Below are 27264 nucleotides of genomic sequence, written 5' to 3' on the forward strand. Positions count from 1 at the left end.
ACATCATCGAAGTAGTCCAACAAATCTACGACGTAGTCCAAACGGTCCAACGGAACCTGCAAAACAAAAAAAATAGGGATAGTAATGTGAAGAATAAAAAAACTTCTCCTCACCTCCAGCGACTTCTGTCTTCCCTGCGCTGCAATAGAAACTAGGAGCTAGATTATGTAATAGATCTATAGAAATTAAGGGAGCTATCAAGCCAAAAGGTATTGCTGAAAGGAAGAAAGATTGGAAACCTACTTTAAAGACCTACCACCAGCTTGTCTACCTGAGTACTGATTAACTACTACTACTTCCATCATTGTGCAAGGACTGTTTATCGTTATCTGCAAGTTACAAGTAAACCGTGAGTTTGTCTCTGGTTCATCTGCACGCTACATCAATGGCCCCCCAACCGCCATCAGCCAGAGATACACTACACAGGGTGTGCCCCGGGGGAACAACTACCACCATCATCCACAATAGTGCAGCCCCCCCCCCTTTCACTGTACCAGCCCAGGAGGAGTGGGGGAGGAAAGGTCGAGTTACATTTATTCACCGGCTACACCGTTGACACTAAGGAGGCCAGATACTACAACTCCCATCCTCTCCAGCACAGAGCACAATACCCGCAAGGGTTGGCGTCACAAACTACATTTTAAATCTACCGTGTGCTGGTGCTGCGCTCGGTCCTGGGGTGCTACAGCTGTATGTAATAAACCTGATTAATATAAGAATACATTATACATGGTAGGCCGTAGTGGAGATCGGGGGGCAGTAGTGATCCTAGTGCCAATAGCTACAGATCACTGACTGGGGGGGAGGGAGTCTGTCAACTACTGCTGCTGCCATCTCACATGTAGGTTCACTTGGACATACACTTACCTCCTGTATCTCTGTGGGCATAAACCCATATCACCTCCTGGATGTCTTCTCTCCTGAGCTTTCTGAATAATGCAGAGATGAATAAAACTACAATATCTGAGTAAACACTGTTGTCTATACTGACCCAGAGGCATAACTACCAGGGTGGCAGGCCGAGCAGGTGCTATAAGGCCCAGTAGTTAAAGCGGCACAACTTCATTCAGAGGTGAGGGGCAGTTAGTGAAAGGGGTAGTGGACAATAAGATGCAGATCTTTGATGGAACAAAGGAAGGGAGAGTGAGATACACAGGACAGAGTGGAGTCCAGATAAGCTTTTTATCTCCTGACCTCCCTTGCTGCTGAATGTGGACATGGTGGAGAAGGGACCCAAACTTTGTAATGTAGCCCCATGGTCACTTGTTAAGGCTCTATTACAGACCATGGATATACAATAAAGGGGGTGCTGAAGATTTTGATGATGTTGTCCCTAGAGTTTGTGTAGGGATCAGTCATCACTGACTCTCAGAGAGACCTGGACACCGGCCAATAACCCTACAGAATCCTAAAGTAACAGCATCAGTCAATAGATGGATAGAATGCATAGAAATGTTCATATGGTTTTATTTGATGTAAAACTGGAACCATTGGGAACGAGGATTTAGAGAAATATGTGGATGTTTTAAAGTGAAATGTTTTTCTTCCAAAAGAAGAGACAACACACAAGTTCTAGTTATAATTTATAATTTATTTCTAATACCTACAATTAGCACTAGTTTTTCCCTACAGCCTTATTTCTAATATTACTATTATATTATTACTAGTTATAAGGTCCCTATCCCTAAAGATGTTGATCCAGAAGAAGGCGAAAACCCCTGGACATTCTGAGCCAATCTATGTTACAGGGGGGAAATTCCTTCTTGACCCCGGGAAAAGGCGATCAGTCATACCCTGGATCAAACCCTACTGCTAATGTTATTATTCTTACTACTACTATTTATTATTATAATTATTATTATTATTAGTATTATTATTAGTATTATTACTACTAACGTTATTATTATCCTTACTACTACTATTTTTTATTATTATTATTATTATTATTATTATTACTACTGCTGGTACTGTTACTATTATTAGTGCTGCTGCTACTTAACATTATTACTGTTATGCTATCCTTCTTATTATCTTATTATCCTACTATTAATATAATTAAGAGCCCTATACCTAAAAATGTTGATCCAGAAGAAGGCGAAAACCCCTGGACACTTTCAGCCAATCTATGTCACAGGGGGGAAATTCCTTCTTGACCCCAGGAAAAGGCGATCAGTGAAACCCTGGATCAAACCCTACTGCTAATGTTATTATTCTTATTATCCTTACTACTACTTATTATTATTATTATTATTATTATTATTATTATTATTATTATTATTATTACTACTACTAATGTTATTATTCTTATTATTACTACTGCTACTTAACATTATTACTGTTATGCTATCCTTCTTATTATCCTAATATTAATATAATTAAGAGCCCTATACCTAAAAATGTTGATCCAGAAGAAGGCGAAAACCCCTGGACACTTTCAGCCAATCTGTGTCACAGGGGGGAAATTCCTTCTTGACCCCGGTAAAAGGCGATCAGTCAAACCCTGGATCAAACCCTACTGCTATTATTATTACTTATATCCCTACTACTATTTATTATTATTATTATTATTATTATTATTATTATTATTATTATTATTATTATTATTACTTCTGTCCCAACTACTATTATTATTTTACCATTTGTATTATTGTTATTATTAGTACTTCTAGTATTTTACTATGTCTATTTTACTTCTAACATTACTTCTATCATTATCACTTTCATGCTATCCTTATTATTATCCTACTATTAATATGACTAAGATCCCTATACCTGTAGCTGTTGATCCAGAAGAAGGCAAAAACCCTTGACACTTTCGGCCAATTTGTGACACAGGGAAAAATTCCTTCTTGACCCCGGAAAAAGGCGATCAGTCCTGGAACCCTGGATCAAATCTGTTGTTATAGCTACTTATATTACTACTTTTATTCTGTTCATTTTATTACTACGTTTTTACTTTACAACTATGATAGCTACTATTTTTACTGTTATATTTAATATGATTATACTGCCGCTATATTCTTATTATGCTGCTATTATTAATTACTAGTATTTTTTTTTATATCTTCCAGTATTGCCATATATGATGTCATCGGCAGAGAGGTTTCAGCAGGATTGTCCATATGATGTTCCTCTTTCCTCTCATATACTGGTTGACATGTTGCTGGATGGTACTCTGTCTTATCCTGCTTCTTTTTGTGTTGTTCTTCAGTTTGATGGTCCTCACTCGGAATCTCCTCTTCTCCCGTCTTGGCTTGATGTTTTCTTCAGCGGTTTGCACTTCCTCCAGGTCTTTGCACAATTCTCTAACGATCTTTGCTCTTTCTTGTTGTTCCTTTTCTTCCATGGATGGTCCAGGCTGTTCTTCCTCTTTAATTAAATATTTTCTCTGGGCTTCTGGGCTGGTCGGCATGAGACGCTAAGAAGACAAAAAGTTTGTTGTATATTCAGACATTCCTATAAACCCTCCTATGGCTGTCGCTTGGGGTGTTATCCCCTTTGACCAATCCCTTCTTGTTAGAAGGAGTCCATTGAAATTATGCTGATCAAAAAATTTCCTCCTCCTGGTGCCCCCCGAGATTAGCTGTAATCTGTGGGTAAATCTGGCAGTAAGTGTTCAGTTTCTTTGCAGCGTCACTACACGCCACCCAGTCACATCAGTGGGTTGTGTGTGTAAGACCTATTTCAAACTTGAATATTTTGGTCAGTATTTTGAATCAGTCTTTGTAATTGAGAACGAGGGGTTGAACAGAGAAAGACTACAAGGCCCTGTTCACACGGCGTAATTTTTGTGGTGGAATCCGACACAGATTTCAACGCAAAATTTGGCTTCCCATTAATTTTAATAGAAGAGACACTTCTTTTTCCCGCTAGCTGATTATTTCAGCTAGCGGATTTCGCCCAAACCTCCCATTGAAGTGAATGGGAGTAGGAATCTTCCTACTTACGGCAGGAATAATTCTACGGTGGATTTTGCGGCTGTTCCCGCCAAGCAAATCCCGCTATATGATCATAGCTTAAGGGTAAATTCACACGAAGGTTTTTGTCAGGCAGAAAAAATCTGCCTTGAAATTTTGGAGGAAGATTTTGAAATGCCAGTATTTTTTGCTACATATTTTGCCGCTTTCTTTATGGGCTTTTTTAAAAAAAATAAAACAACTGCAAAAACTGTGGCGAAAAAAAAACGCTTCAAACAAGCGACACATTTTTTTTCTGACTCCCATTGATTTCAATGGAGGTTTAGAGGCAAAAAACGCTCAAAGAAAGAACATGCCACTTTTTTTGCCACAAGCGGTCAAATGCCTCTGCCTGTATTCTCACTTACGTCCTTCTTGTAGAGGGGTGAAGGGAGAAGCTTTACACAATAGGCCAGTCTTCTGAGATGTTCCTCCGGGGTGATGTTCATATAAGCTGAAAAGAATTAAACACGACAATGGAATTAAACATCAATGGGTACAGAAACCATCACAAAACCCAATGTTATAAATCCACGGACAAATCCTCACTGATAAGGAAACAAAAGAAATGCCGGGACTTCAGCATGTAAAAGATGTCGGACACTCAGCAGCAGATTTACTGTAGACTGGGCGGCAGATGTCTATTGTATACTCCAGCCCTCGCCTTGCTTAGAATACAATCCTATAAATCTACACTGGGCCGCCAAAAGGGCAGTACCGGTGGTAGTGCCGTCCGGCGCCAGGCCAAATATGTAAAAAAAAAAAAAAAAAATGGGGCCTGCTTTCCACTGCCGGCATTGATGCACTGCAATTGGCCTATATAAATTAATTTTGAGAAAATGGGACCTCACGAGTTGCAGAGTGGGGGTCACTCCCCCACCCGTTCCCCTGCCTCCAAACCAATCGGACTGCTGGAGATAAGTGCCCGGCTGGTCCACCCTTCTTCTATTCTCCTCTCCTCCAAAGTGACGCATCTTGATGTGCGTCACTGCGTGTGGGAAGGCCAGGAGGAAGGAGATAGATTGCTCATCTATACCGCAGTGGAGGGAGGTCTGCCCCACCATTTGTCTTCTGTACCGGAGGAAGCATACAAGAGCAGCAGCACAGTGCTCCCCTCCCCAACGAGCCTTAGTTTTTATCTACTGTTTGTGTGCTCTCTACCCAACCCCCCACCCCCCCGAAGCCCCTGCTAAGCTGTGTCTCCCTGCTGCTACTTCAGAGATCCCCTTTGTCTTTTCTGTGCTCCCCGCCTCCTTCCATCTTCCCCCGGCCTCCTTGCATCTCCCTACTGCCTGCTTGCATCTCCCCCCTGCCTCCTTGCTTCCCTCTCCCCTGCCTCCTTGTATCGCTTTCCTGCCTGCTTGCTTCCCTCTCCCCTGTCTCCTTGGGTCTCCCTCCTGCATGCTTGCTTCCCTCTCCCCTGTCTCCTTGAGTCTCCCTCCTGCCTACTTGCTTCCTTCTCCCCTCCTGCTTGCTTTCCTTTCCCCTGCCTGCCTGCGTCTCCCCCTGCCTCCTAGCATCTCCCCTTTGCCACCTTGTATCCCCCCCTGTCACTGCTTTCCTCCCCTTAGACAGTGATACAAACGAACACAAAGGGAATTTTTTAAATATTATTAATATTTTTAACTACTAGGCAGTTATCTATTGGTTTTGTTTTGCATCATTCAAGTCAAATCCAATAGATAACATAGGAATTCCAGCTCCTCACTCCACAGTCCAGTCTTCATCCAGCGCCATCGCACCACAGGCCCAGATCTTAATACAGTGGCAATGGAAGTGAAGAGGACCCGGGAGCGAGGAGTGGTGAGTATTTACCTCAGTCTAAGCAAAGGTCGGAATTACTTGTTCTGGTCTGGGGTCTGAATTAATTTTGGGGTCTGGTTCAGGGTTTTAATTAATTATGCCATCGGGTCTAGTCACAGGTTACATGGACGCTGTGTGTGAGGAGGCAGGGACTTCATCCAGACATGCTGCGTCAGTGGGAGTCCGCACAGTCTACAGGAGTCAGAACAGCGTCCTGGTAAGTGACTGTGCTCTATACAGGCAGCAGCTTCAGTTGTCCCCCCCCCCATGGAGCCCCAGCCAGTTTGCGTCTCCCTCTGGCCCTCCTGACACATTTAGTTCCCCCCCAGTTCTTTTCTACCCTTAGAGATCCTTGTCACCTAGTCTCCCCCCTTGGCCCATGCCTCCCTACTATCCCCACCCTGCCCCTCCATTTGGCCCATGTCAGTTTGTGTCTCACCCCTGCCCCCTCCCTCAACTTTTCATTGCCCCCCCCTTCCAGCAACCGGGGGGGCTGACTCCTAGGCTGTATGGGGTCCTGAAATTCCTGATGGTGGCCCTGAATCTACATATCGCAGTCCTGTACCCATGTTTCTTGATATTCTATGTCATGGTGTCTGTTATCAGTCATCTGATATTATATTAATCTGAGCTCGGGGTCACCGGTAACCAGTAAAGCAGTGGAGACCCATCTGATAACATACAGTACAGAGAATGGTCGGTCACCCCAGTGTAAAGAATTATACCTGATCTAACGCTGGCTGAATGTCCGGTCCACATGGTCTTCACCACAGTCTTCACTCTGATGAAATGTCCTCCTGAGTTGTATCCAAATCCTATAAAACAGTCAGCAGGAAGCGTTCAGAAGCTGCACACTTTAGTGCATACAATGTGCCCCCCAACCCAATGTATTGTTCATTTACCCCTAAACGTGACGTAACTGTACCACATGATGAGGGTACAGATGTATGGCATGGGCTCATGGGCTGAGTCCGCTCCATACGCTGTGGGTTTCAGCTGTCTATTTCAGCTGACACCTCGCACTAACGCCCAGGATTGGAGGAAATTCTGATCCCAGCCATTTAACCACTTAGATGCCACAGTTAATAGCAACTAAGCCGTTAGACATGGGGGGTGCCAATGTTTGTCATGGCAGCCTGGAGGTCTAATGAAGGCCCGCGGGTCTGCCATCTTGGTGCTCATGCTAAGCTCTGCCAGGAACAGGGAATAATAGGAGCCGGTAAAATACACAATACACTGCTAAACATAAGTATTTCTGGAGGATAAAGATTTATTCAAACCGTATTTTTAATAAAAATCTATTTAAAAGTTGTTTAAAATCAGATAAAACATTGATTTATTCAAATATTTACTTCAAAAGTGTTAATAGCCTTTTAATGGTAACATTGTAGAGTAAGATGTTGCTCCAAACTAAAAAGTAAGTGTAGGTTTTAGGGACGTGGGTCCAATTTCTTTCACTATGGGGTATTCGTCATAGAAACATTGAGAGACGCTGGCATATATTTTCAGGCGCATTGCTGGGGCATGGGCAAAGTTGGTGAAATGTACAGGATATTATTGACTGTTACATATAAAAGTATTTGAGGTCCCCCAGTAATATGTGATATATTTGGAGCATTGTATTTCATGTAGTGAAGTAGGAATAATATTCTCTGTGTGCTACAAGTGTGTCGTCCGCCATGGAGGAAGAACCTGTGGTTACATTCTGAATCCCGACCCTGGATCCATCCAAATACAAGATGTGATAAGTGGAGAAGTCATTGAATAACAGCCGCAGCTTCACCCACAAACATTTTATCTTATCATGTCAAGGTTTACGTAAATAATGAATATTTTGGAGAATCTGTTAATTATGAAATGGTAATAACATGCATGAATATGTGTGATGAGATAAATCAGCCGTCATTTATATTATATTACGGGATCTTACCTGAGAAATCGCAGTAGTCGCAGTCGTCCGTCTTCACTCTCAGCTGAGATATAACAGACTGACCATAACGGCATTTTTTCTGTTTCAAATTGAAATACAGCAATCCTATTGGCTGTTGATTTGTACAGTTACCATGGTGACAGAAGCAACAACATATTTAAAGGGACATGACCTTCTTGTTGAACACAGTGCATTTTAAAGGGGTTGTCGAGGGAAAAATTTTTTTCTAAAAAGTGCCCCCAGCCTTGATTTGCCTTCCCTAATACCCCCTATTAAACTTCTAACCAGTTTCTGTTTGATCTACATCGTCACTGCTGCTCTTTCTGTTTGTTTACATCCTTTACTGTCTGTTTCCTGTCTTGTAACCCACCATACCCATGATCCCCTGCTGCATCTGAGGAGACAGTTACACCCCCCCTTCCTCCAAAGCATTTCAGCTATTTGCATACTGCCACGCCCCTCTATGGTCACAGTGTCCTTCCCTGCTCTAATTACTAATTCCAGACCGCTCCCTCCCTGCACACCATCTTAGGCATCATTTACACGAGCGTAATATACGCGCGTGCGACGCGCGTGCTTTTTACGTGTGTCATACGCACCTATATTACTCTATGGGGCAGTGCAGACAGTCCGTGGGTTTTGCGCAGCGTGACTCCGCTGCGTAAAACTCTTGACATGTTCTATATTTCGCCGTTTTTCACGCATCATGCACCCATTGAAGTCAATGGGTGCGTGAAAACCACGCAGGTCGCACGGAAGCACTTCCTTGCGAACTGCGTGATTCGCGCAACAGCTGTCAAACTCTGAATGTAAACAGAAAAGCAGCACGTGCTATTCTGTTTGCAAACATCCAAATGGAGTGTCATAATGATGGCGGCTGCGCGAAAATCACGCAGCCGCGCTTCATACACTGATGACACACGCAACTGTTAAGTGCATTTTGCGCACGCAAAACGCCGCGTTTTCGTGTAAATCAGGCCTTACACAGTAATAATCATCATTATCCTTTGTGCCTCCGTCTATCCCTGATCTAAGTACAGGCACCCATCTCCCTCCCCCGCCCCTTTCACAGCCTGATAAATGTTAGGGTATGTTCACACGCAGATTCAAAAACGTCTCAAAATACGGAGCTCTTTTCAAGAGAAAACAGCTCCTGATTTTCAGACGTTTTTTGTGCCACCCGCGATTTTTGCTGCGTTTTTTACGGCTGTTTTTGGAGCTTTTTTCACTACAGTCTATAGAAAACGGCTCCATAAACTTCCCAAGAAGTGTCCTGCACTTCTTTTTCGTGGCCGTTATTTTATACATAAAAAAATCCTCGAAAAACGCTCCTTCGGAACAGAACGCCTTTTTCCCATTGAAATCAATGGGCAGATGTTTGGAGGCGTTCTGCTTCCGATTTTTCGTCCGTTTTTCGGGAGTTTACGGCCCGAAAAATGGACGAAAATAGGCCGTGTGAACCTAGCCTAAGTCTGCCCACTCCACCTAAGTCAGACATCTTGGTACACACAATCCAGTCAGCACATTTTCCTCACCTGCTGCTGGATCTGTTCCAAGAGATCCTGTATTAGGCCAGGTTCATACTGAGTTTTTTTGCTGGCAGAAAATTCTGCATCAAAATTCTGTCTTAAATTTGGAGGCAGATTTTAACCTGCCTGCACGCCGTTTGCCACGTTTTTTGCCCGCGGCCATTGAAGGAAAAAGAAGCGACATGCCCTATCTTCGGGCGTTTACTCCTCTGACCTCCCTCTAACATCAATGGGAGGCAGAGAAAGCGTATTTCGCAGCATTTTTGCCCGTTGCGCTCAACGTGGCAAACGGCGTGCAGGCAGATCAAAATCTGCCTCAAAATTCAAGCGGAAGTTTGAGGCAGAATTTTCTGCCTGAAAAAAAACTCTGTGTGAACAGGGCCTTACAGTGAAGCAAACACCAAACACTACTCCAAACAATGGTAAAACTTTTCTTTTTTTACATAATTTACTATAAATGTATGTAAGGCCCCATGCACACGAATGTGCTTTTGTGGGCACAATTCCGCCGAAAATCCACAGAAGAATTGCGGCCCCATTCACTTCTATGGGCTCATGCACACGACCGTGGTTTTCAAGGTCCGTGCATGGCCCAGAAGCCTGGACCGCAGAAAGAACGGACATGTCTTATTACGGCCGTGTTCTGCAGTCCAGGCTCATAGAAAATAATGGACGCGGTCATGTGCACGGCCCGCGATTTGCGAGAGGCTCGTGGGTGACACTCCACGGCCGGTCAACCCGAAGATCACGACCGTGCACATGGCTACGGTCGTGTGCATGAGGCCTTAGTGTGTCTCACTATTATTTATACTATATATATATATATATATATATATATATATACAGATCAAGCAATATAACCACATCCAGTTATTGATGTGTATGTATAGATATAATTTTGTGTGTGTGTGTGTGTATATATATATATAAATATATATACATATATATATATATATATATATATATATATATATATATATTTTGTGTGTATATATATATATACATACATACACACTCACACATATATATACACACGACACATGCACGTGTGTGTGTGTGTATATATATATATATATATATATATATATACACACACACACACACACACACACACACACACACACACACACACACACACGAGGGCGTGTTAGAGGAGAGACAAGGCGGCCAGGCAGTGCAGCTGTCAAACGACGAGGCGTAAAATGACTGCCTCGTCAAAGAAGTGCAGGACACTTCTTTGGACGTAATTTGAGCCGTTTTTCATTGAATTCAATGAACAGCTCAAGATTACGGGCGTCAATGACGCCTCGCATAATGCTGTAATTTCAGACGTAAAAGGCAGCTACCGTGTGCACATACCCTAACTCCCTAAAGAAATGGAATAAAAATGATCTAAAAATTGCACGTACGCCAAAATGGTACCAATAAAGCTACAACTACAGCTCGTCCTGCTAAAAAATAAGCCCTCATACTGCTAAATTCACTAGATATATAAATGTTATGGCTCTCAGAATATGGCGACAGAAAACTATTTTGAGTAAAAATGGTAAAACAAAAAAACTATATAAATTTGGTATCGCCATAATCGTATCAACCCATAGAATAAAGTCAGCATGTGATTTTTACTGCATGATAAACGCCGTAAAAATAAAACACAAAAGACAATGGCGGAAACGCTGTGATTTGCTCATTTCATCCTCCAAAGAGATTTTTTTCAGTTTCCCAGTACATTATATGGTACGTTGGGTGGTGCCATAAAAAACGACAACTCGTCCCGCCAAAACTAGTCCTTATAAGGCTATATCCACGGAAAAATAAAAAAGTTATGGCTTTTGGAAGGTGGGGAGGAAAGAAACAAGAATAAAAAGGGTTAACTGACTTCCTGGTGATATCTTGTTGGGCTGTTTTTGTAAAAACAACAACCAAACTGAAGTAGAGCTGCAATTTAAAGCATGAGGGAAGGACAGGGCGACAGTCTGAGCCTCTGATGGAATAAGGGTGGATTTCAGACTACCGTCAACTTCATTACACACTACCGTCAACTTCATTACACACTACCGTCAACTTCATTACACACTACCGTCAACTTCATTACACACTACCGTCAACTTCATTACACACTACCGTCAACTTCATTACACACTACCGTCAACTTCATTACACACTACCGTCAACTTCATTACACACTACCGTCAACTTCATTACACACTACCGTCAACTTCATTACACACTACCGTCAACTTCATTACACACTACCGTCAACTTCATTACACACTGCCGTCAACTTCATTACACACTACCCTCAACTTCATTACACACTACCGTCAACTTCATTACACACTACCGTCAACTTCATTACACACTACCGTCAACTTCATTACACACTACCGTCAACTTCATTACACACTACCGTCAACTTCATTACACACTACCCTCAACTTCATTACACACTACCCTCAACTTCATTACACACTACCCTCAACTTCATTACACACTACCGTCAACTTCATTACACACTACCGTCAACTTCATTACACACTACCGTCAACTTCATTACACACTACCGTCAACTTCATTACACACTACCGTCAACTTCATTACACACTACCGTCAACTTCATTACACACTACCGTCAACTTCATTACACACTGCCGTCAACTTCATTACACACTGCCGTCAACTTCATTACACACTGCCGTCAACTTCATTACACACTACCGTCAACTTCATTACACACTACCGTCAACTTCATTACACACTACCGTCAACTTCATTACACACTACCGTCAACTTCATTACACACTACCGTCAACTTCATTACACACTACCGTCAACTTCATTACACACTACCGTCAACTTCATTACACACTACCGTCAACTTCATTACACACTGCCGTCAACTTCATTACACACTGCCGTCAACTTCATTACACACTGCCGTCAACTTCATTACACACTACCGTCAACTTCATTACACACTACCGTCAACTTCATTACACACTACCGTCAACTTCATTACACACTACCGTCAACTTCATTACACACTACCGTCAACTTCATTACACACTACCGTCAACTTCATTACACACTACCGTCAACTTCATTACACACTACCGTCAACTTCATTACACACTACCGTCAACTTCATTACACACTACCGTCAACTTCATTAAACCAGAGTCACTGATCATAGTTGTATTTTAATGGAGCAGAGCTAAAAAGCATCCACCATTGAAGAAAACACATAGCAGAAAGCATTACTCACAGGTAGTGACTTATATGTCATTATAATAACAGGTTTTCCATTTTAACATCACCACGGCACTTCTGCTTCAACTTCTGTATAGTTACTTTCCCGAAATGATATATAGTATGTTCTAATGGGGAAGACATTTCTGATTTTCCTTCCGAAAAAAAGGCATCATGCTTTACAAAAACAAGTTAGTCCCTTACTCCGAAAAACAGAGACAGGAGAAATAGAGGAGATTAGGAGAAGCTGTAGAAATGTATTACATTACACTGAAAGCGAGGGGGGCACAGCCTGAGCCCAACACGGAGACTGGCGCAGCTTATTGCATTAAAGAGCCTGAGAAAGCACTTGATTTGTAATATAGATCACATGCGTAGAGGAGCATCGCGGCTCCAGCTTTTACTGCATGGCCTAAATTGGTTCTAAATATTACTTTAGCCCCCTGTGAAATGTTGATCTGGGCTGAGCCTGTTTCTCTTGTTCCCTGGGCTTAGTCTTGTTCACCAGCTGTCAATGGAAGCTATACAGCTCTGATCCCTATCTCGCTCTGCATCACCACCGTTCAGAAGGAATAACAGTCATGATTATGGGGATTTCATTGCAGGATTCACTATCCCCCCCCCCCCCCCCCCCTTTCTAGTTCAGATGGCATTTTTGGACTTTGTATGAGGAAAGAATGTAATAATGTAAAATAAAGTAGAGAAATATTATATATTTAATATAAATATGTAATGTGGGTGAACTGAGTATCACCATTTACAGCCTATGGACTGTCCATGTGTCTTTTTAGAAATAGTTGCCTGTCACTTTAAGGGCTAGTCCACACACAACGGAATTGCTGCAGAAAATTTCTGCAGCAATTCCGTTGAAAGTTGCAGACTTTCCGCTGTGGCAAAAATCCACCGTTTCCTGCGGTTTTTACGGCAGAAAATGGTGCATATTTTGCTGCGTTTTTCACAATGCAAGGAGGTGGTGACATTTCCTCTGGAAAACGCAGCAATTCTGTCCACTTTCGGCAGTAGGAATTGAAATGCTGCGGTCCGAAAATTACGCATCGGAATTGGGTCGGAATTTTTACTCAGCATGTGGATGAGATTTGTTAAATCTCATCCTTATACTGCTACTGTATTCTGCTGCGTTTTTCTGGCCGCAATTCCGGACGGAAAAAAGACAGCAATTCCGCTGCATGTGGACGAGCCCTAAGGACACATGCACACGATCGTTACATCCCACGTGATCGCCGCTGCAGCCAAACAGGCTGCATTGGTCCCATGAGCTGCAGCGTCATCCAGGGAGGCCAGAACGGACTGCACAGGAGGGACGTGTTGCCATAACAACGGCCTATGCAAGTATGAGCGTTTTTTACCGCTGCTTTCCACAATGGTGCGGTCTTCAGACGGAATGTACTGCGGGTTCCGTGTCGGATGTGCTGCGTGGTTTTTACGCAGCGTATCCATCCCGTGGGAACCCGGCCTAAGGGAAGATTCACACGCAGATTTTGTTGCAGAAATTTCTGCGACTGAAAATCCATTCAGGTGAATGTATTTCTGCGAGTTCCATTCAGATGAATGTCATTGAATGGAAATTCAGGCAATGAAATCTGCCACATGTGAATTCCCCCTTAGGTATTGTTCACACATTGCGATTTGTTGCACATTTTTGGTGCAGATTTTTCAGCTAAAGCCATAAGTGGTTTCAAAAGGAATGGAAAATATAAAGGAAGAACTTCTCCTTCCTCCAGGATCCAATTCTTGCTTTGACTCTCAAATTTGTAACAAATCACGATACTACACAAAGCCTTAGGCCGGGTTCCCACGTAGCGTAAATGCTGCGGAATTTCCACAACGGAATTTCTGCAACAGAATTCTGTATGGAAATCCCGCAGCATTTACAGTAGCAGTAAAGTGGGTGAGATTTCATAAATCTCATACCCACGTTGCAGAAAAAAAACTGTGTAAACACGCCTGCGGTGCAGAATTTATTTCCACAGCATGTCAATTTATGCTGCGTTTTCATTGATATTCTGCTGCGGGTTTTCCCCTTTGAGTTCATTGGGAATGTAAAACCCGCAACAGAAAGCCATGTTTTTGACTTTTGCGGCATATTCGCATAGTTTACGCCGCAAAAATCGCAACGCTGGAAAAAAATTACACATATATATATATATATATATATATATATATATATATATATATATGTCTATCAGTGTATTTTGTGCAACTTTCTAAATACTTTTTATTAAAGTCCCACGGACCCGACGGATAAAGGTTTCAGCGCTGGATACAGCTGCCCTGTGTACAGGATACAAAGCAGCTGTATCTCAAAAAATAAAATTAATTTTTAATATAAAGTATTTAGAAATTGGCACAAAACACACTGATGAACATATATATATATATATATATATATATATATATATATATATATATATATATATATATATATATATACACACACACACAATTTCAATGACTTACATAGCCTTTAAGAATCTTATGGAGAAAAATGGCAGAAAAAACTTCATGCCTGGAGAATACCAAGTGTTGATAACCCTAAAAACAGCACAAAATGCCACAAACCAGCCCGCTGTATATGTAAACATTTTCATATTTTACTATAGACTCTTAACTAACATCTGGATGATATGTGTAATCCAATAAACCCCCCCCCCCCTCCCCTCAAAGAAAAGAAAAATGCTGCAGAAAATGCTGTGTGTGAAACCAGCCTTATATAATAGAAAGTGATGAAGGACTTAATTGATGACGTTGTTTTTGTTGTAGTTGGACTAAACACAGATCAGCTTTATATGATGTGTTGTATCTAAGGGAAACACAAACAGTTCTGCCTCAATCCCCCATATATCTGGCACTAGGAAAGGTTATACAGTGTATGCATCAAAAGAAAGGTTAATGTAAGCAATAATAATAATAATAATCTTTATTTATATAGCGCCAACATATTACGCAGCACTTTACAATTTAGAGGGAACATGAAACAATATCAGACATTACATAGTGACAAAGTTCATTTACAATTCAAACCTGGGGAGTGAGGACCCTGCTCGCAAGAGCTTACAATCTATGAGGACATAAAGGAGACACAAAGTATAATAGTGTTTGTTCTGTACAATGGTCCGGCCATTTTTATACACATGCGGTGGTAACATAAAGCTGCATGAGCCGGTCACCAGCCAGTATCCGTGTATGACGGACATGAAGAGAAGGAGTGTGAGGGAATCTTATTCTGATGACTAATCTAAATGGAGGGCCATGGAAAGGAGTCAGATTAGGGAATGTTATAGGCCTGTCTAAATAGATGTGTTTTCAGGGCACATTTAAAACTGTGGATAATGGGAATTAATCTGATTGTCTGGGGTAGCACATTCCAGAGGACGGGTGCAGCACGAGAGAAATCCTGGAGACGGTAGTGGGAGGTTCGGATTATGGAGGATTTTAATCTAAGGTCGTTGGCAGAACGTAGAGCCCGAGTAGGGTGGTCAGGGCCGCCATCAGGAATTTCAGGGCCCCCTACAGCTACATTTTCTGGGCCCCCCTACCGTGGCACCGCCTGTTAACGGTACTCCGTCCAGTACTATATCATGGTACCCAGGGCCGCCATCAGGGGGGGTATTAGGGGTACTGATGTGAGAGGCCCGGCCAAACCTAATTGAAAGGGGGGCCCGGCAAACTGCCGCGACTTGCCTTTGGTAGAAAAAAAACAGGCCCCTGCAATGGGGCCCGTTTTTTTCACCAAAAGAATGTCATGAGCTGCGGGCCCCCCTTTCAATTAGGTTTGGCCGGGCTTCTCACATCAGTACCCCTAATACCCCCCCTGATGGCGGCCCTGGGTAGCATGGGGGCCGTCAAACACCGCCGCCCGTGCGACCGATCACGCGCACCACGCAAACTCCCGCGCATGCGCACCGGCGACCGCCTGGAAGCGCGCACCGAATTTTGAGGCAGATTTTGACCTGCCCACACTATCTTGCCGCGTTTTTTGCCTGCGGCGATTGAGGACAGCAGACAGAAAACGCAGCGAAAAATGCATTTTCTGCCTCCCATTGATTTCGATGGGAGGTCAGAGGCAGAACCGCGGCAAGAAAGGACGTGCTGCTTTTTCTTTTTTCCGCGACTGGCTCCCATTGATTTCAGATTAAATCAATGGGAGGCGGTTTTGGAAGTTTTTTGGTGCTGATTCTGACGCAGTGTCCGAGTCAATATCAAGGCCCAAAAACTCTGTGAACTGGGCCTTATTGTTAGGGCTTATTCAGACGATCGTGTAATACGTCCGTGCAACGTGTGTGATTTTCACGCGCCTTGCACGGACCTATGTTACTCTATGGGGCCGTGCAGACTGTCAGTGATTTTCACGCAGCTTGAGTCCGTGTGTCCGCTGCGTAAAACTCACGACATGTCCGATATTTGTGCATTGTTCGCGCATCACGCACCCATTGAAGTCAATGGGTGGGTGAAAATCACGCCCAGCACTTCCGCAGCCGTATAAACTATGAATGAAAACAGAAAAGCACCACGTGCTACAAACATACAAACAGAGTGTCATAATGATGGCGGCTGCGCGAAAATCACGCAGCCGCGCATCATACGCTGCTGACACACGGAGCTGTTATGGACCTTTTGCAAGCGCAAAACGCCACGTTTTTGCGCGCGCAAAAAGCACACGCTTGTGTAAATCCGGCCTTAGGGTAGGAACACACTAGGCATGAACACTGCGGATTTTATGCAACACATTTTATTGTGGAAAATCCGCAGCGTATCACAGTCGCAGCAGAGGGGATGAGATATGAACAAATCTCATCCACACGCTGCAAAAATAATGGACCTGCAGTGTGGCTTTTTGGCTTTTTAAGTCGCATGTCAATGTATTCTGTGGAATCGCTGCTCCTCTGTTGCAGAAATGCTGCGGTTCTGCCGCAAAAATCACAAATGAGAAAAAAAAAAAAAGCCACTTTTTTAAATTTATAAAAAAGTTTAGACTTGCCCCGGCCGTAGTCCTGGTGACGCGATCCTCTATTCTTAGCGTAGCCCCGCCTCCTGTCATGACGTTTCATCCCATGTGACTGCTGCAGCGGTCACATGGTCTACAGCGTCATCCCAGGAGGCGGGGCTACGTTCAGAAGAGAGAGATGCGTCACTTAAACTACGGCCGGGGTAAGTCTAAACTTTTTTTTCCCTGCAGGATTCCCGCAGCGGACACGCCTCACGAAACCTGCGCCACTATTTGGTGCGGTTTTTCTGGCGGAATTCCCTGCGGCTCCCGGGATAAGCTGTGTAGTTTTACTCAGCATATCCGCCTAGTGTGTCCCTTATGATGTCGCTCCTGGAGCTGCTGCCGGTCTCTAAATAGGCAGTTGGTCCAGTAGAATTTGGAATTATTTTTTTTTGTGAACCAGCTTAAAAAAATACAAAACTTTTGTGTTAGGGCCTGTTCACATCACCGTTCGCTTCCGCTCCGGGGTTCCTTCTGAGGTTTCTGTCGGGTGAACCCCGCAACGGAAAGTGAAAGTGATAGCACAGCTTCCGTTTCCATCACCATTAGCGCAGTCGACTGCGCTATTAATTCCGTCCGAAAACCAGCCGGAATGGTGACGAACGGAAACCATTAGCGATGTTTCCGTCACCATTGAGATCAATGGTGACTGAAACGGAAGCTGTGCTGTCACTTTCACTTTCCGTTGCGGGGTTCACCCGACAGAAACCTCAGACGGAACCCCGGAGCGGTGGTTCGTCACCATTCCGGCTGGTTTTCGGACGGAATTAATAGCGCAGTCGACTGCGCTAATGGTGATGGAAACGGAAGCTGTGCTATCACTTTCACTTTCCGTTGCGGGGTTCACCCGACAGAAACCTCAGACGGAACCCCGGAGCGGAAGCGAACAGTGATGTGAACAGGCCCTAACACAAAAGTTTTGTATTTTTTTAAGCTGGTTCACAAAAAAAAATAATTCCAAATTCTACTGGACCAACTTCCTATTTAGAGAGCGGCAGCAGCTCCAGGAGCGACATCATAAGGAACACACTAGGCGGATATGCTGAGTAAAACTACACAGCTTATCCCGGGAGCCGCAGGGAATTCTGCCAGCAAAACCGCACGAAATAGCGGCGCAGGTTTCGTGAGGCGTGTCCGCTGCGGGAATCCTGCAGGGAAAAAAAAGTTTAGACTTGCCCCGGCCGTAGTCCTGGTGCCGCATCTCTCTCTTCTGAACGTAGCCCCGCCTCCTGGGATGACGCTGTAGACCATGTGACCGCTGCATCAGTCACATGGGATGAAACGTCATGACAGGAGGCCGGGCTGCGCTAAGAATAGAGGATCGCATCACCAGGACTACGGCCGGGGCAAGTCTAAACTTTATCAATTTAAAAAAGTACCTTTTTTTTCTTCTCTTGTGTGATTTTTGCGGCAGAACCGCAGCATTTCCGCAACAGAGGAGCAGCGATTCCACAGAATACATTGACATGCGACTTAAAAAGCCAAAGCCACACTGCAGGTCCATTTTTTTTGCAGCGTGTGGATGAGATTTGTTCATATCTCATCCACTCTGCTGCGACTGTAAATACACTGCGGATTATCCACAATAAAATGTGTTGCATAAAATCCGCAGTGTTCATGCCTAGTGTGTTCCTACCCTAAGGCCGGATTTACACAAGCGTGTGCTTTTTGCACGCGCAAAAAACGTGGCGTTTTGCGCATGCAAAAGGTCCATAACAGCTCCGTGTGTCAGCAGCGTATGATGCGCGGCTGCGTGATTTTCGCGCAGCCGCCATCATTATGACACTCTGTTTGTATGTTTGTAGCACGTGGTGCTTTTCTAATTTCATTCATAGTTTATACGTCTGCGGAAGTGCTGAGCGTGATTTTCACACACCCATTGACTTCAATGGGTGCGTGATGCGCGAACAATGCACAAATATCGGACATGTCGTGAGTTTTACGCAGCGGACACACGGACACACGCTGCGTGAAAATCACTGACAGTCCGCACGGCACCATAGAGTAACATAGGTCCGTGCGAGGCGCGTGAAAATCACGCACGTTGCACGGATGTATTACACGTTCGTCTGAATAAGCCCTAACAATAAGGCCCAGTTCACAGAGTTTTTGGGCCTTGATATTGACTCGGACACTGCGTCAGAATCAGCACCAAAGAACTTCCAAAACCGCCTCCCATTGATTTAATCTGAAATCAATGGGAGCCAGTCGCGGAAAAAAGAAAAAGCAGCACGTCCTTTCTTGCCGCGGTTCCGCCTCTGACCTCCCATCTAAATCAATGGGAGGCAGAAAATGCATTTTTCGCTGCGTTTTTTGTCTGCTGTCCTCAATCGCCGCGGGCAAAAAACGCAGCAAGATAGTGTGGGCAGGTCAAAATCTGCCTCAAAATTCTTTAAGGAATTTTGAGGCAGATTTTTTTTTGCCTGCAAAATACTGTGTGAACAGGGCCATACATAAACAACACTTTGAGATAATTTACTCACTGTCAGAAGAGCTGCTCCCACTCCAGTCCTCTTCCGGCGATGTCTTCCAGGGGAGGTCTTCGGTCCAGACGTCCAGTCCTTCACCTCCAGCCAGGCTCCAGGTAAGTTTTGTCCATGTGTGTCCGCGGCTGCGCGCGCTTCGTTCGCGGGTGCGCGCGCGGCCGGTCGCGGGTGCGCGCGCTTCGTTTGCGGGTGCGCGCGCGGTCGATCGCGGGTGCGCGCGCGGTCGATCGCGGGTGCGCGCGCGGGCGGTCTCCAGTGCGGGCGTTCCTGGATGCGCTCGCGAGTGCGCACGCGCGGCAGTTTCATTGTGCGCGCGATCGGGTGCGCGCGCGGGCGGACGGTTTGACGGCCCCCCATGACGAGGGGAGGGGGCCCGCAGCAGCAGCAGCAGCTCACGACATTCTTATGGTGAAAAAAACGGGCCCCATTGCAGGGGCCCGTTTTTTCCTACCAAAAGAATGTCGAGGCAGTTGCCGGGCCCCCCTTTCAATTAGTTTTGGCCGGGCCCCTCACACGACTACCCCTAATACCCCCCTGATGGCGGCCCTGAGGGTGGTAGACAGATATGAGGGAGGAGATGTAAGGAGGTGCTGCACTGTGGAGAGCTTTGTGGGTAAGAGTAATAAGTTTGAATTTTATTCGGAAGGGGATGGGCAACCAGTGCAGTGACTGGCACAGATTAGAGGCGTTGGTGTAGCGGTTGGTCATAAATATGAGCCTGCCTGCTGCATTGAGGATAGATTGGAGAGGGGAGAGTTTAGTGAGGGGAAGACCGACTAGTAATAATAAAAAGAGACCTTTACATAAAGCCCCCTATACCCACCACCACCGCCTAAGGGTTTTCCCAGAATTTAGGGGAGTTAAACTACATAAACACGCTCTTTTCAATGAAAGCCATAACTAAGGTCTTGTTCTCATCTGCGTTGGTTTTCCCATTTCTTCTGCTCCGTTAGGCTTCGTTCACATCTGCGTCAGGGCTCTGTTCGTGAGTTCCGTCTGAGCTTTCCGTCAGGGGAACCCATGAACGGAACCCTGACTGAAACAAACGGAAACCATAGGTTTCCGTTTGAATCACCATTGATTTCAATGGTGACGGATCCGGTGAAAATGGTTTCCGTTTGTCTCTGTTGTGCATGGATTCCGTCGTTTTGATGGAAGCAATACTGTAGTTGACTGCGCTAGTCATTCTGTCAAAACAACGGAAACCCTTGCACAACGTAGACAAATGGAAACTATTTGCACCGGATCCATCACCATTGTGACCAATCCTGTGGATAGGTGATAAATAATGATTATTGGAAAACCCCTTTAAAGAGGCTCTGTCACCACATTATAAGTGCCCTATCTCCTACATAAGGAGATCGGCGCTATAAAGTAGATGACAGCAGTGCTTTTTATTTAAAAAAACGATATATTTTCACCACTTTATTAGCGATTTTAGATTTATGCTAATGAGTGTCTTAATGCCCAAGTGGGCGTGTTTTTACTTTCGACCAAGTGGGCGTTGTACAGAGTAGTGTATGACGCTGACCAATCAGCGTCATGCACTCCTCTCCATTCATTTACACAGCGCATAGGGATCCTGCTAGATCCTTATGCGCTGTCTTATACTAACACATTAACAATACTGAAGTGTTTATAAGGTGAATAGACATTCCACGGGATGTCTATTCACAATCTCTGCACTTTGTTACTCTGTCTGTGGTAGTTACAGCAGAGGAAGCAAGATCTCGTTGTAACCTGTCATTTACAGCGAGATCTCGCGGGATCACGCTTCCTCTGCTGTAACTACCACAGACAGAGTAACGAAGTGCAGAGATTGTGAATAGACATCCCGTGGAATGTCTATTCACCTTCTAAACACTTCAGTATTGTTAATGTGTTAGATCCTTATGTGCTGTCTTATACTAACAGGATCCCTATGCGCTGTGTAAATGAATGGAGAGGAGTGCATGACGCTGATTGGTCAGTGTCATGCACTTCTCTGTACAACGCCCACTTGGTCTAAAGTAAAAACACGCCCACTTGGGCATTAAGCAACTCATTAGCATAAATCTAAAATCGCTAATAAAGTGGTGAAAACAGATCGTTTATTTAAATAAAAAGCATTACTGTCACCTACATTATAGCGCCGATCTCCTTATGTAGGAGATAGGACACTTATAATGTGGTGACAGAGCTTCTTTAAGGTATGCACCACCTTGGTGATTGGGCTAAGGGCTAATAATAGGATTGGATTGGACGTCGTCCTGTGAGATCAGGAAAGGTCTTCCCAATCTCACAGGAGGAGATCTGATCCCGCTCAATTGCATAAAATACATGAATCCTTTCGGGGAGCCGTCGTATATTAACATGTAGAACTTCTCAACAATGCATATGGTTATCAGGAAGATAAGAGTATATGCTTGTAGAATAAGCAGTACAATGAGCCTAGTGGCTGATATTAATGACATCTATAGTTTTAAGATTTGTTTTTGAGGCCTTTTCGCTTCGACAATGTACGTTCTTTTTTTTTTTTTTCTTCATTTCGGCCCAATTTGCAATATCTATTTTTCTTTTCTATGGCGGAGAAGTTACATTTTATTGTTTTATGATTATGTCCAAGAGTCACGTTAAAGCGAAGTGCACATTACTCTGTCTTTATAGAGTGTACCACTCATGACTTTGATAGATGCAGTTGCCCAGCAGCTGAGTCCCTGGAAATTGCCTTCAGATGAGTGAAATACAGGTTCACTGATCAGATGTAGTCAAAAAACCCAAAGTTATGGAGTGACAGAAAACGGTGAACAATGCCTTACGACTTTCTGGTCAGAAAGGAAATAGAGGAAGTGATCCAATTAGCGACAGCAATATGCAGACGGCGGGATAAACTAAAAGGTCACGGACCCCCACTTGCAAACCCAAAGCCATGCTTTTATAAATTACTTTGCTGCTTCAAATACAGCTGGATTCCGAAACCAGGAGAAAGAAAATTACTATTTCCAGCATCTTACATACAGTTGTACAAGGTTAATTCTCTCTCCTATTTCAAGGGATTTGCAGGGATTTGAGGTTTATCTGTAACAAATTATATGTGGTTTGTTTTTTTTCTTCCGCTGTACTGTTCTACAGACAATGCTGGGAGGGAGGAAGCAGGCTGTTAAAGAAAGAAGGAAATCAAAAGAAATTTAGATAAAAATAAAGTTAATAGAACAGAGAAGTGTACAATGCCTGGAAGGAGGGCAGACAATAGAGCAACAGGACATAAGGGAGGAAGGTGAGGATAAGATTTATATAATGGGGACACCTGGCTGATGGCCGCTCATATTCTTAGAATCCGATGATTATTGTAATTTCAGCTTAACTAGTATAAAAAAATACATTTTAGACAGTCTTAGATTGCTCTCCTTTTTGAGATGCTGCTATCACTAAGGTCGGGTTATCCTGAGATCTGACTGAGAATATCCCATCATATCGATACCCGATATATAGAGATAATCATAACTAATAGATTCTATGTAATCATTTCCCAGAGCCGATCACCGTGATTGAAACATTCAGTGATTGGTGTATAAGGTCATTAGAAGCTGAACGTCCCCATGGAGAATATTAGCCTTTTATCCTGACATTTCCTGTTCCCATACAAGCAAAATATCTCAGCATGTGATTAATTAATTATTAAAGAGGTTATCTGGAACTTTAAAAATCGGCAGCAGGGCAGGGAATGGCATAACATAAAAAAAACTGGCAGATACCCCCAGATGTGCCCCCTGCTTCCACACTAAGGTCCTGCTCTCCACCACTCCCATGTCCCAGAAGCTCCTGTAGCGGTCATGTGCAGTTAATCGGTCACTTGCTGGCCTTAGTGGTGATGCTGCCAGGAGCGGCACGTGACCGCAGAAGCCAGCAATTGGCTGCAGCGGGACGTGACCAAGGAACGGTGTGTGACAGCTGCAGGAGCTTCTAGAACGGCAGCTGCAAAGAATGGGACAACATCGCTGCAATGGGAGGTACTTCAGGGGTATCTGCTAGTTTATTATGTTATGCCACCCCCTGCCCTGCTGACAATTTTGATTAATCCAGAATAACCCGTTTAATTATTCAGATGTCTATCTGATAGGAGGGCAACTGGCCATGTAGGACCCTCTCTAACTTGTCACTTTAATCTGTCTACATTACTCATTATAGCGTTACATAGTTCGTACGGTTGAAAAAAGACACATGTCCATCAAGTTCAACCAAGGGATAGGAAAGGGAAGTAAAAAATTTCTACACATAGGAGCTAATATTTTTTTGTTCTAGGAAATTATCTAAGCCTTTTTTAAAGCCAGCTACTGTCCCTGCTGTGACCAGCTCCTGCGGTAGACTATGCCATAGATTCACAGTTCTCACAGTAAAGAAGGCTTGTCGCCTCTGCAGGTTGAACCTTTTTTTCTCCAGACGGAGGGAGTGCCCCCTTGTTTTTTGAGGGGGTTTTACATGGAACAGGATTTCACCATATTTTTTGTATGTGCAATTAATATATTTATATAAGTTAATCAAGTCGTCGTCGTCGTCCCCCTTAGTCGTCTTTTTTCAAGGCTAAATAGGTTTAATACTTTTAATATTTCCTCATAACTTAGATTCTCCATGCCCCTTATTAGCTTCGTTGCTCTTCTTTGTATTTTTTCTAACTCCAGGGCATCCTTTCTATGAACTGGAGCCCAGAACTGAACTGCATATTCTAGATGAGGCCTCACTAATGCTTTGTAAAGTGGCAATATTACATCCCTGTCCCGTGAGTCCATGCCTCTTTTATTACACGACAATATCTTGCTGGCCTTTGAAGCAGCTGATTGTCATTGCATGCTGTTATTTAGTTTATAATCTACAAGTACACCCAGATCCTTCTCAACAAGTGACTCCCCCAGTGTAGCTCCCCCTAGGACATATGATGCATGCAGGTTGTTGGTACCCAGATGCATAACTTTACATTTATCTACATTAAACCTCATTTGCCAAATGGACGCCCAAACACTCAGTTTGTATAAATCCGCTTGCAAATCACGAACATCTTCCATAGACTGAACATTACTACATAGACTGGTGTCATCTGAAAAAATAGAAATGGTGCTATTAATCCCATCCTCTATATCATTAATAAATAAGTTGAATAATAGTGGTCCCAGCACAGAACCCTGGGGTACACCACTTATAACCGGGGACCATTCAGAGTAGGAATCATTGACCACAACTCTCTGGATATGGTCCTTGAGCCAATTCTCAATCCAATTACAAACTATACTTTCTAAACCTATAGTCCTTAATTTACCCATTAGACGTCTATGAGGGAAAGTCCAAAAACACTATATCCACAGCGACCCCTCTGTCTAGGCTTCTGCTCACCTCTTCATAAAAACAAATCAAGCTGGTTTGACAGCTTCTGTCCTTAGTAAAACCGTGCTGGCTGTCACTTTTAATACTATTTTCTGTCACATAATCCTGTATATAGTCCCTCAATAGCCCCTCAAACATTTTCCCCACCATGGATGTTAAGCTTACTGGTCTATAATTACCCCGGGAAAACCTAGAGACCTTTTTGAAAATAGGCACCACATTTGCCCTGCGCCAGTCACTTGGCACTATACCAGTCACTAGAGAATCTCTAAATATTATGAAGAGGGGGATAGAAATAACTGAACTAAGCTCTTTAAGAACACTAGGGTGTAACCTATTTGGTCCCGGGGCCTTGTGTACATTTATTTTGTTTGATTTAGCTTGGACCATATCTACATTCATCCAATTCAGTATATTAACTGATATATTAACAGCACTGGCACCAGCTACATCATCTGCTCTTTCTTCTGTTGTATATACAGAGCTAAAGAACCCATTTAGTAACTCTGCCTTCTCTTGATCCCCTGTGATCAACTCCCCATTACCATTATCTAGGGGTCCTACATGTTCAGACCTTGGCTTTTTTGCATTTATATACTTGAAGAATTTTTGGGGATTTGTTTTACTATCCTTGGCCATCTGCCTTTCATTTTGTATTTTTGCTGATTTTATTACCTTTTTACAAATTTTATCAAGCTCTTTATAATTTACAAAGGTTACAGCTGTACCCTCAGATTTGTATTTTTCAAATGCCCTTTTTTTGTCATGTATTGCCCTTTTTACAGAAGGTGTAAGCCATGTGGGGTTTAATTTTAGTCGTTTATACTTGTTACCTATAGGAATAAATTTTACACTATAATTACCCAAAGTAGATTTGAAAATCTCCCATTTATCATTTTTACCATTATTTGACATTACTTCTTCCCAGTCTATATCCTGAATTGCAGCCCTCATCCTGGGGAAATCGGCCTTCTTAAAATTAAGTGTTTTTGCCCTCACAGCCTGTGTTTGTTTTTTACAGTATATGTAAAATATAACTATATTATGATCACTGTTACCGAGGTTTTCACGAACATTGATGTTCCCAACAAGCTCTGCATTATTAGAAATGACCAGATCCAACAGAGTTTCACCTCTAGTCGGGTCTTCCACAAACTGGCCCATAAAATTTTCCTGCAAAAGGTTGAGGAAATGTCTCCCCTTTGCAGTTGAAGCCGAACTATGACACCAATTAATATCCCGGTAATTAAAATCTTGAGTTATCACTAGTATACCCGCCTGTGCAGCCCAGTCCATCTGTTTATATAGCTGAACTTCCATCTCCTCAGTTATATTGGGGGGTCTATAGATTAAACCAAGAGTAATTTTTTCAGTGTTTACCTCCCTTTGTAATTCCACCCACAAGGTTTCAACCTCCTCACAATCTTCACCCACTATTGTCTCTTTCACACTTGCCTTCATATCGCTTCTCACATACAGACATACACCACCGCCTTCATATCACTTCTCACATACAGACATACACCACCGCCTTCATATCGCTTCTCACATACAGACATACACCACCACCTTTCCTATTTGTCCTGTCTTTCCGAAACAGTGTAAAACCCTGTAGATTTACAGCCCAGTCGTGCGAAAAGTCTAGCCATGTTTCAGCAACACCCACTATATCTATATTTTCTTCCAAGGCCTACAGCTCCCCCATTTTGCTTGCTAGACTTCTGGCATTTGTGAACATACACTTTAACTTGCCTTTAAATGTTTCACTTTCATTATCAGAAATGTGATTATTTGACATTATTTGGGAATTTTTATTTTCATTGCTGTTTTGTAACAAAAGGATCTCCTTATCCTGTTGTCTAGTCCTCTCCCCACAGTCTGTTTCTCCCCCCACCAATATAGTCTCACCCTTCTCTAACCTAACTACCCCTTTATTTTCTACATTGAC

The 27264-nt window shown here is 43.4% G+C and overlaps 1 protein-coding gene across 1 annotated transcript in view; it reads right to left on the minus strand.

The window, feature by feature from the left end:
* Positions 1-1570: 1570 nt before the first annotated feature.
* The window catches only part of LOC142750338 (uncharacterized), a 49783-nt gene continuing 24089 nt past the window's right edge, over positions 1571-27264 (minus strand). Inside the window, exons 2-5 of the mRNA XM_075859336.1 lie at positions 7690-7768; positions 6485-6574; positions 4325-4410; positions 1571-3418 (exon numbers count right to left, since the gene is read on the minus strand). Coding sequence (XP_075715451.1) covers positions 3089-3418; positions 4325-4410; positions 6485-6574; positions 7690-7768 — 585 coding nt within the window. The 3' untranslated portion in view covers positions 1571-3088. The remainder of the gene's footprint in view (positions 3419-4324; positions 4411-6484; positions 6575-7689; positions 7769-27264) is intronic.

The sequence above is a fragment of the Rhinoderma darwinii genome, chromosome 3 (assembly GCF_050947455.1).
Source record: "Rhinoderma darwinii isolate aRhiDar2 chromosome 3, aRhiDar2.hap1, whole genome shotgun sequence".
NCBI classification, from domain to species: Eukaryota; Metazoa; Chordata; class Amphibia; order Anura; family Rhinodermatidae; genus Rhinoderma; species Rhinoderma darwinii.